This window comes from Poromitra crassiceps (genome assembly GCF_964638095.1).
Source record: "Poromitra crassiceps genome assembly, chromosome: 10".
Lineage (NCBI taxonomy): Eukaryota > Metazoa > Chordata > Actinopteri > Beryciformes > Melamphaidae > Poromitra > Poromitra crassiceps.
Window position 1 is genome coordinate 30,000,350 of NC_139631.1, and position 12,250 is coordinate 30,012,599.

The 12,250-nt window shown below is 44.1% G+C and overlaps 1 protein-coding gene across 1 annotated transcript in view; it reads right to left on the minus strand.

The window, feature by feature from the left end:
* Positions 1 to 12,250, minus strand: part of LOC310784374 (multivesicular body subunit 12B-like) — a gene marked incomplete at both ends in the record, with an annotated part of 41,161 nt that overhangs the window by 13,633 nt on the left and 15,278 nt on the right. The window contains one exon of the mRNA XM_083645384.1: positions 5,700 to 5,761. Coding sequence (XP_083501510.1) covers positions 5,700 to 5,761 — 62 coding nt within the window. The remainder of the gene's footprint in view (positions 1 to 5,699; positions 5,762 to 12,250) is intronic.

Below are 12,250 nucleotides of genomic sequence, written 5' to 3' on the forward strand. Positions count from 1 at the left end.
CCACCCACAGACACAGCCAATCATGCCTGTAGGGTCGCCCGACCAAGCGAGAACCTGCGACCCTCGTGTTGATAGGCAGGGGATCTACCGCTACACTACCCGGACACCCCAGCCTATAGGACTTTACTGTACAGACTAATTGCCCCTTGCCGAATCATAAACAAACAATTTCTTAATCATGCCGTTTGCCTCGCTCCCTCACACGGAAATGACCTGGACTATGTAAAGACAAGAGGCTGATCAGTTTGAACCTTTTCACAGCAGACTTCAAGGCTCTCAGCAAACCAGTCTGAGCAGAACTATTTAATATAGCATCAAACCAGTCTGAGCAGAACTATTTAATATAGCATCAAACCAGTCTGAGCAGAACTTTTTAATATAGCATAAAACCAGTCTGAGCAGAACTATTTAATATAGCATCAAACCAGTCTGAGCAGAACTATTTAATATAGCATCAAACCAGTCTGAGCAGAACTATTTAATATAGCATCAAACCAGTCTGAGCAGAACTATTTAATATAGCATCAAACCAGTCTGAGCAGAACTATTTAATATAGCATCAAACCAGTCTGAGCAGAACTATTTAATATAGCATCAAACCAGTCTGAGCAGAACTATTTAATATAGCATCAAACCAGTCTGAGCAGAACTATTTAATATAGCATCAAACCAGTCTGAGCAGAACTATTTAATATGGCTTCAAACCAGTCTGAGCAGAACTATTTAATATAGCATCAAACCAGTCTGAGCAGAACTATTTAATATGGCTTCAAACCAGTCTGAGCAGAACTATTTAATATAGCTTCTGGAAGCCCCAGATGCCCTTTTCCAAAACGACTTCATTCCCAGAATCTCATTGTGCTTTCTAAATCACACCACAGTATGTATTAGAAGATCATTAATTACAAACTTAACAAGTCAGCAGAGCCATTAAAAGATCTTTAAGGCATATTTGACCATAAATCTCCCTAAACTATATTTAATGACTGGATTTTTGTGAAATATTTTTTATCAAGTTCTAATTAGATGTGTGATAACAAACCCTGCTGTACATGGGGCAAATGAGGGAGCCGTGACAGGCCCATCCATTGAGGCTGTCCACGTCTGGACACTGAAACTAATGGAGCACTGCTTCTATCTCAGGGATGGAGAGAAAGCAATGAGGGATGAGACTCCAGAGTCCAGTCTGGCCTGCAAATGCAAAGCCATTCAAAGTCGCTTATTTGACTGTAATAAGGGCCCAAAATGCCTAGGGGCCGCACGGCCTTAGTCAAAAATTACAATATGAATCATACACAGTAGGATTGGTCACCGAATACAACATGGCAGAGTGCCAATGGGATCTTTTCCTATTTTGGAACCAAACCTGCGTAGTCCGACACGATTTCTGACACATCTGAAGGATAAACAGCCACAGGGTTTGTACAGAATATATGATTTTACTGTTGGATTCCAAAAGTACTTTCTGACTAGGGTGACGTATACAGGCTATAAAACATGTCGTCACATGAGAGTTTTACCAAAGCACATGTCGTAATTGGCTTTGGTCACAATAAAGTGGAGAGACCTGCTCCTAGATTTAATGCATCCATTTAAAAGGGATTCTGACAACAAACTAGACATCAAAATCCTATCTTCAGTCTTGCAATTTCACAATAACCCATAATTCTCTTTGCTGTCTCTCATACCTGCATAGTGCATACTTTTCTCATGTACATGTATAACTTTAGTTTTAATCTCACTGATGAAATGAGGGAAAATTCCGTTGCATCTAGCCTACCACTCTTCCCATATAGCATGCCAGAGTGTTTTTCTGCCCAAGGGTTGATTCAGAGTGTGTGTCCCCCGAAAGGTGAAAAGACAAGTTATTTCAACGTGTTAAATGCAAGGATAGCCAATGCAAGAATATGATTTAACACGCATTTAAATAAGCATGAACTACTGTTTAATTTACAAAATCACCAAATCATTAATAAGAAATTCACCACCCATTGATAACACGAGATGTTAGGAGTGTGTGTGTGTGTGTGTGTGTGTGTGTGTGTCTATGCATGTGTGTAAATACTATTCAATAATATTCCAGTGCTGAACCTCTCTCTCTCTCTCTCTCTCTCTCCCCTGTATGCTGACCACGGGAATAAAGAAGCGAAATGTAGGTTTTAAGAGCGTTCCTTTCATGTCTTAATGTAAGCTTTGGCATTACTTCAGACGTCAAGATCGCTTTCATAGAAATCCCGTTCCATCTAAAGTAAAAGCTCGGCAGTAAATCCGCCCGTACCTCCCCCATAACACTTCCATAAATGATTCATTCAGCTCAATTTAGCTGATGCAAAACAGAATGCTAGCGAGTTGTGGACGGAGCCCGAGCTGCAAAGTGGAGGACCAACCCCACTGCTTAGCGATTTCATCAATTCCCTGGTGGAGAACGGGGGGAACGGCGTACAGTAATAATAACTTTTGTGTCACTATATTCCAGAGGTTGTGTTTTTTAATCCCTCAGCCTAAAGAATTGTGTTATTCTAAAATATCGGCCCGGCGGTGCTGAAGCGGTTGAGATCCATCACCGGTTTGGAGATAAGAGCCGGGGCTGATCTCCTCCCTCTGCACAGAACTACACAGGGCGATAAGATGGAACTTTTGTTTGAAACCTGATGAGAACCCTCTTAATGAAAGTGCTGGGCCAAAAATAATCTTTTTTCTCCGTGTTAGTCAATCAAAAAATGGTGTAGTTTAGGGGGAGAAAGAAGAGGAGAAAGAAAGTAATTTTGCATAATCAGCGAGCACCATCTGGAACAATTAACCAAATTCCACAGAACTCAGAGGATCAGTCATATTGGCTTATTAAAGATCCAGAATTATACAAGTAATAAATCCTTGGAAAAACGAAGCGTACCCCTGCCTGTCACGACTATTTTAACTTCAAATACAGTGGAATACTTGATAAGGCTGAAAAGAGGAGATTAATATATGCAAATTATGTCGAGCATTTAAAAGCCTCCCAACAACTGTCTCCTCTTTTTTTTCTCTCCTCTCTTTTTTTCTGGCTCTTATTACGGGGCTTTATGTTTTATTCATACACCAACTCACCTGTCATTTCATAAGCTATAATATTATGAGGGTATTATTAAACAGCATAAAGTGGCGCCTTAATTGGAAAGCTCCATTGCATTTTCCAATTATTTGCAGCAAATTAAAAGCAGATGCACATAGTTTAATAAGAATTCCAATATTGTTTCCTGAAAATCAAAAATCATTGTCATCCTGCCAAGATATTTTGCAAACCCAAGTTAATTTCGTGTCCCCTCTCCTCCAAAGCATGAACTGTCTGCTGTCTGTTAATTGAAGTTCTCCTAATGGATAGGGAAATAATTGCTCTCCATATTACGTTAGATCAGGGCCAGTGTCAGGATTTATTTTTGATTAATGCGATAGATATGTAAATGTCTGACTTTTTATTAGGTTTACCTTTTTATCAGGAGGATGTCTGCTGAATACTATGATGTTGTTCCCTGGGTAATGATGAGAGACGGCAATGCAACAGACTGCTGCGTGTCACATAGTATTTTTGAAATTTGTCGCGCACACCTTCGAAATAACTTGTTTTTATGCAAAACGGCGCGTTTTTAGGCAGATTTCATGAACGAAAGTTTAATTTTAATTACCTTTAAAAAAAATACCCTGCTCCTCTGTAAATATATGGATAATCGACCTAATTGGCAAAGGAGCTTGGCACGGCTCAAAGCGACCCTGGTGGAGGAAAAAGCAAAGGGGGTTGGAGCTGCTGTGAAAACTTGATAACTTTTCAAATGAGCTTCAACTGTCAAGTGAGAGAGGGCTGCAAAAAAAAAAAAAAAAAAAAAAAAAAAATGTGAATTAGTTTTTAATATTCTGGTAATAAATGTCAACGCGCCGGCACATCACATCTGTACCTGATGTGACTGCAGATGACAGATTCCGCAGACACGTTACCTCTCCTCCCCTCCGCTCGCTCTTTTTCTGTGTGCGCCGGGCTTTTTGTTTTGTTGGGAAGTGACGGAGGGTTTAATCAAGAAAGCAGGCAATTCATCAATCCTAAAGAAGGCGCCTGTACAACCCTGACAGAGCGCACATGGTTTTAGACCAACTCGAACCTGGCCAGCTGTCAAGTCACACACACACACACACACACACACAGAGACACGCACACGCACACACACGCTCACGCACACACACACACACCAGAACCACCACCACGCTAACAATTAACACAAATAGGCTGTCGGCTACGACCTCACACTTGGTCTGAGACTGCAGGCTATCACGTTGTTAATGAAGGGAAGTTGCGCTCTCTCACATTGTGGGAGGTTGACGGCTGCACAGTCTGAGGCAATAAAGCAGGGAACCTTCTCAGGAGAACTCCATTTAAAGGTTAGATCCTCTTTTCTTTTAGAATCTCACCCAAGTGATGAAGAGACACATGAAGGTGGAGGAAAGCGGGGAGCGTGTGAGTGTGTGTGTGTGTGTGTGTGTGTGTGCGATTGCAGAGGACAGTTTCTGCTGATAAATGATGATTGCTGGCAGCGTACTGTATCTGCATGTTCTTGGCTGTCACTCAAACCGCGTCCCAGTGGACGAATCGCACACCAAATGCCACAAGCCATTGGGCTGTGTGTTAACGTCTGCTCCTTCAGGGGCGCACTTTGCCCCCATCTTATCTAACTTATAATGCGACTGTCACAGCGGCACAATAATGTATTAATCAATTTCTATTCAATTATTTCGATGTGTTTTTGTGTTAATATGAGTCGTGGCAAACTGGAAAAAAAACGTGTGCGATTTGAATTTAGAATCAGACTTTCAAATGAAATAAATGATTTGAAATGTAAACGAGATGCATCTGCATGATGTAAACAAAGCCTATTGATAATTTAGTAATTATTGTTAAATGGCTAGATGGCAGAATGGGGGTGGGGGGGGGGGCAGTGCCAGTGCAGGGCGTAATGTGGATACTGTAAGCTGTGGCTTGGCTGTGCCTCTGCTGGGGCCGCAGGAGGATTCCTCACCACATGGTGTCTCTCTCCAGCTGGATAAAACCTGCCCGCCTGGCTCGCTCACCTCGTCTGAATCCCACTCTCTTTCAGGCTCGACCGCCCTCAGCCAGCCTCTGACTGTGTACGTACGGGCCTAAAGCTCTGCTTCCAAACAAATGAGCCTTTCTGCTGTCTTAGTCACAGAGTATTGTAGCTGGATTTCCTCCTCGGCAACGAGAAGAAGGGGGACGCGTACAGTACAGTATGTAAGGATGGCGTGAGATGAATCATCGTTGACAGCTGTTAAATGTTCTCTTGAGTGTAATGCGGAGCTCCTCTGGGAAGCCACGTTCACTCAGATAAGCAGGGCTCTGAACAGTGCCCATCACTGAGGGAAATCTAGACGTACAGCATTTGCAGATCGAGCACCGGAGAAGCTGTCTCTGCTCGGCACACAGGTGGAGATTACGCCCTTTGTAAAAAGGCATGTCGTGTATGGTGGAAAGCATAATTCCTGGAGAAATAACTGTTACCAAAGACTGAGCCTGTTATCTAAACACATAAGGCCCTTTCTTCAAATAAGCTGCCTTCAAGTAAGAGAGTGTATGAAACTAAAATAGCACGGGGCAAACTGTTACAAGCCTATATAGAGGCCATCGTAAAGGACATTGAAGGCGTGAGACAGTTTACCTGATATGGTGTAGATGCTACTGCTCTGGTGCTGATAGGCAGGCTTGCTGCTGGTCTTCCTGCTGGGTTTGATAGGGAAGAAGAAACAAAAAGCATCAACACTGTTAATTGACCGATGCTATATGCAACTCACTGACATCTGACATATTTAAAAAAAAAAATGCATTTCTCTGAGAATAGAACATAACGCATAAGGCCACGCATGCAACATCAAGGACATATATTTCACAAAGAAACAATACGTGACAGACAACTATATGTTCAAAGGGACATCGCTCACACATTAAAAAATAATGATTTAGCATCAAGAAGCCGTTTCACTCCTTATTCAAATGGCATTCCCATCTGTATATACAGTATATATACACACACAAAAGCATAGGTGAGGCAGGCACTGAGACAGGGGGGGGGGGGGCTGAATTTGAAGAGGTGAAAATACAGCGAAACTCAAAAGCGTGCCTGGGCGGCCCAGGGGTTTGAGTAGAGCTTTAACGGCGGTTTCACAGCAGCATCTCGGTAATTCTGGAGGAACGGAGCGATTCTATTATTCAAGGGAAGAGTGTTTTTACCGTTGCGCGGCCTTGTATTACAGAAAACAGCATGGAAGGCACTTCGCGGGCAGCCGAAGTTAACAAACCATATAAGATTGAAATCCTCATCAATCACGCGATCATGAATTACACCCTGTGACTCACCCCCACGGATCGATAAATCCACAGCGTGCCGTGCACGGGGGAGGAGGGGGAGGAGGGGGGAAATCGGGAGCTTCAGGAGAGCTGCATAATGTGACATGCTTTGAAGGTAAAATGAGCTCCAGAGTGGCATGATAAAACAAATGATCTTATAATGATAATGCGGAGCAAAGTACTCGGCAATATCATTAAAATGGGAATAGCTTTGATTAGAGGATATAGGCGGGAATATGAGGGTTTTTGTTCAAGCAAGAGCAGAAGGTGGGAGAGGTATCCTGAAGGAGAAGATGCTACTGAATCAAAAGAGAGGAGATAAATAGATTTGGGAAGTTTGAAGTTTCATGTGATGAAGTGTGTTTTGTGTGTCCGCTTCTTTATTTGGTCTGTTTATGGATAACAACACGATCAATCTTAGCGCCGGGGTGGGTGTAAAAATCTAAATTCTTAAAATTTAAGACTAATGGGAGATCTGCATATTCTGTGGGGGTGATGCTTCTGTGGGTGAGTTGTGGCTTTCACCGCCTTATCTCTTCGCACGAGATAAATAAATGCAATAATTTCCATCAAGAGCAATAAAACAAGACTTCTGACAGGCTGTGGTATTTATGAGCTGAAGCCTGCAACTCAAGATTTATTTGCACTGAAAGGGTCGACTTTTCTCCTCCTCATTTACATCAGCAGCATTTGGCCATGTTCAATCCAGGCCAATGGTGAATTTTTAAAAGGTTGGCATCAATCTTGTGGGAACGATGGAGGAATGAATCCACTGCTGAGAAAGAAAGGTACATGTCTTTCAAAGCACCGAGACATTCCATAAACTGATAAAGTGCAGGGGAAATGCTTTAGATGGGATTTTCTAGGCACTTGTTATCGTTTGTGTGTGTGTGTGTGTGTGTGTGTGTGTGTGTGTGTGTGTGTGTGTGTGTGTGTGTGTGTGTGTGTGTGTGTGTGTGTGTATGTATTTATACACATACTGAGAAGGACCACGAACAAAGAGAACATATTCCAATAAAGCATCTGGACTACACCTACATTCATTTGCTGAAATAGCTGCAGAATGGTAGGATAAAAAGGAAGAATATGTTGTATGTGTCTGTCTGTCTGTCTGTCTGTCTGTCTGTCTGTCTGTGTGTCTGTCTGTGTGTGTGTCTGTGTGTGTGTCTGTGTGTTTCTGTCTGATATGATAATAAATGATCATTTTACAGACGTTACAAGTAGCACTGTTGTCATCTTTCTTGATGAAATGAAGCCACGCTTTGAACCGTTTCTTCCTCTCTGCTATGACTCCTTGCAAGTTGGCAGCAGCGTGGATGCAGAGTTTGACCTCCTGATGCAGGAGCTTCTGCAATGCACATAACTGTCAGAAAAACATGCCAGCATCGATAAAAGGATTTGATCACCTCTGGGGCATACGATTTAGAGTAATTGGACAATACGAAACCGGTTCTAAACGTTCCGGGTCTCGATTCCCATCCCTAATATCTATCTATTATTGTTTTTTTTCCTGATTTTACACCCATTTTCTCCCCAGTTGTACTTGGCCAATTTCCCCCTGCTGCTCCAACCCCTCTGCCGATCTGGGGAGAGCCGTAGACTAGCACCATGCTTCCTCTGACACATGCACAGTTGCCAGCCGACAGCCAGCCAACAGTGAGGAGCTTCACTGGCAGGACGTATCACGTGGGAGGATCACGCTATTCCCACCAGTTCCCTTCCGCCCCGACCAGGCACCCCCACCGACCAGAGGAGGCGCTAGTGCAGCGACCAGGTCCAGGACACATACCCTCGATCTGGCTTCCCACCCGCAGACACAGCCAATCGTGCCTGTATGGACCTCCGACCAAGCCGGAGGTAACACGGGGGCGCGAACCTGCGACCCTCGTGTTGGTAGGCAGGGGATCTACCGCTACACTACCCGGACGCCTCTATCTATCTATCATCCATCCATCCATGTATCTATGTATGTATGTATGTATCTATCTATGTATCTATCTATCTATCTATCTATCTATCTATCTATCTATCTATCTACCTATCCTATAAAAAATAAGTATCTCCAAATACTACTACTATCAGATACTTTAACACCTTAAGTGCCATAGCCGAAATAATTCGTCTTACATAATCCAGCGCTTGAGTGCCAGAGCCGAAATAACTCGTCTTACATGTTTTTTTGACGGTGGGACATCAATCAACCCCTTTTACATCTTCCAGATAACTATTTGGAGCAAGAGCATGCGTGTAATCTATTTTACCGACCACTAAGTGGCGACAGAGACCGAGAGAAGTCACAGCCACGGGACCCAAAAGCCACAAAACCAGCCGCCTCCCGCGGAAAAGCCCGGACACACACACACAGAACGGACAGAGATCCCTTCCCCCCAGAGCCGCGCAGCAACGCGCGAACACACACACACACACACACACACACACACACACACACACACACACACACACACACACACACACACACACACACACACACACACACACACACACACACACACACACACACACACACACCGCGGGAGAAAGCCATTCAAGGAAATGGCGACGCGATTTTACAGTAATCCGTTTCAGACTCGTCTTGCCCGACAGGCAGACAGGCAGGCAGGCACGCAGACAGACAGGCAGGCAGCACAACGCGCTTCTGACACGCCCGCTGAAGCCAGGAGGAAGGAGGAGAAGACACACGGAGGGAGGAGTTTGAATGAGAGGGGTGTTTCCTGTTGTTATGGAGGAAATTACTGTTCAAAACTATTGTTTAGAATGTCTGACGGTCTTACTGATGCCAAAAATGAATGGTTAAAGTGACTGTTTCACAAAAAGCCATTTATCTCTGAATAAATTTCCAGACGCTGAAACCATGCTGTACTCAACGGCTAATATCTACATAACTACTAACTCTGCAAACTAACTCTTTTAGACAGAGAAAGCACACATTCTATTAGTTATTTTTAGATGATTGGTGTTCATGAATTCTTAACAGAAAAGAATCCTCGGCTCTTCTAAAATGAGCCAGAATCGTCAAAAACACCCCTGGCACAACTTACCTACAGGAATGAAAACATGGCTGGCATTCAATGTGTTAATTTCTATCAGCTTTTCAAATGGAACTGTTGTGTAAAATAATTATTCAATCTCCATACGAATAAGAGCCAATGTGGCACTTAAATCATCTTAAATCACTTAAATCATGACAACGCTGAAGTGTGTGAAACCGGGCAATTGTGTACATAAAGTGTTTTTCTCCAGCCAACCTCTAGGGTTGCCATACCCATCTGTTTGAAACCGAAAACTGTCTCAATCCAAATTCGGCGGCTTCTAAATACAATTTGAGGTGCATTGGAGAGGGCAACATATGGCAAATCAATTAGAGAACTCATTCTTAAAACAAAAACATGGCATGTGCATTGCTAATCAACAGCAGTGTTTGGGCTCATATTATGTTGGCCACTGGAGTTTTGACAACAATTAATCCTCATTTCAGGCAAGGAGAGCCATATTGACACATATTCCTAATTTGAATATTCAATTATAGTGTAGTTCCTCATCAAATTAGTGTAAACCTGGGAACATGGCCTACAAGATTTACGCAATTACACCACCGATCTTTCAGTCCCATGAGTTAAAACCATATTAGTAGGCTACAGCGGTGCAAAGCAGCGCACTAAGGACTGCTTGATAACATGATTTACAGGTGGAACAGAGATTTTTACATGTTCATTCATATGTTGTTCCACGTGGAATAAGGAAACAAAGTTTAAAAAAAGGAGAGAGAGAGAGAGAGAGAGAGAGAGAGAGAAAAAAAATCGTTTTTTCAGATTTTTCTCTCATTTTCTCCACAATTGTACTTGGCCAATTCCCCCTGCTGTCCCGGTCGTTGCTCCACCCCCTCTGTCGATCTGTAGACTAGCACATGCTTCCTCCGATACATGTGCAGTCGCCAGCCACTTCTTTTCACCTGACAGAGAGGAGTTTCACCGGCAGGGCGTAGCGTGTGCGGGAGGATCACGCCATTCCCCCCAGTTCGCCTCCCCCAGTCGGGACAGGCGCCCCGACCGGCCAGAGGAGGCACTAGTGCAGTGACCAGGACTCATACCCCACTGGCTTCCCACCTGCGTCTGTAGGAAGGTCTGACCAAGCCGGAAATACCGCTGCTGGGAATCGAACCCGGGCCTCTGCGGTGGTAGGAGAGTGCTTTTACCTCTATACTACCCAGATGCCCCCGGGAGAGAAAGAGAGAGAGAGAGAGACAGACAGAGAGAGAGAGAGAGAGAGACAGAGACAGAGAGAAGGGAAAGGAAAGGAAGGACAGACAAGTAGTAGTCTGTAGAGAGGCAAGACGAGGATGAGAGTAATATCAGTGAAGAGCTAGAGCTGCGATCCAGAGAGTTGGAAGCTCTTGTTTTGACACCCATCCAGCCTTCCCCGTGACAACATCTCCACACCTTCTCGACGTGCCGACACTGCTGCTTTGCGGGGAGCTGCTTCCTCACCCATCATTATCCTACTTTAAGCTCGCTGTCAGCTGTTGAAAAGAGGATCTCTCTGAATTCGCCGGCAAATCACCCCGACTCTCTGAGCCCATCAGATCTCCGCCGATCATTCTATCATTTGCGACACACACCGCTCATGTGGTCCCATTGGGCTCGATCGGAGGCACTTTGGCAACTTTTAAGAACACGGCCAAATAATGAATCAGATTGCGCGCTCAAAAGAAATGATCGTCTCCGGCGACATTGCAGACGGGAGATCTGTCACACGGCGCACACAGTGACAGTCACGCGGGTTTCTCTTTCTCTCAAGAGTCATGTGCAGTGGGAGGTCTTGCTTAACCGGTGCGCAATGAAAGCAGATACAATACTCCTCCAGAGCCGCAACCATGTGCCGAGTGTCAGAAGCAGAAGACAGCGCGATGGGACGCGTATTGATATGCATGTCAATCCTGACACTGATGACTCTCTAGGCTTCATGTGTTCAAGCAACAGTCAGCTATGAAGCGGGGGCGGGGGCGGGGGCGGGGGCGGGGGCGGGAGAGACACTTGGCCTTGACATTTTTATCGTCGGACCCGTTTGATTTAAAAAGTGTCCATGTGTACAATAGGCTATTAGTCTAAGAGAAATGTCAAAAACCTTGATTCTGAGGGAAGGGGAAGAAATTGCAATATTAGGACAAGGCTAATTTATGCTACCAGTCAGTGTAGAGGTCAGATATCAGCCTCAGCAATGACAGTTTTATCAGGAGGACAAATGGCAGTGTTGGCCAGGAGGAGGAGGAGGAGGGAGGGAGCGGTGCTGCTGTAGTGGACACATTAAGAGGCTGACCGGATGGTACAGGTTTTTCACATTATAAAGTCAGAGAGCGGCGATATGGGCTTTCTTGACAGAAAGCAAGCCAAAGTGGTTGACACCAGACTGAAGCCATGAATCAAACAGGAACACTGCAGGCGCTGGCTCAAACGCTTTGGACAAACTTGATAAAGAGCCATTAACACACGCAGGGGTTCAAAACAGGCCGCTACTGTCTTCTACAGCCCGCGCTTTTACTGGCTCAATATGGCGCGACAGCCTGAGCCAATAAGAAATACCAATTTACATTACGGTGGTTTTCTTTTTCTTTTTTAATTACTTTGACTGAAATTGTCTATGTTGAAGGCCATGATACCTGTTAAAACCCAATTAAAAAATGTCACTACTAATACTTGGGCTTAGAAAATAAGCATTCTTCTTTCTGAAAAGCATACGTGGATACATTTGATTTTTAACTGACAATAATGATTTGTAAGTGGCACAATGGAAATCAAAACCTAAATACAATACCTCAGTCTGGATGTAATCACGGTGCACATTGCACCC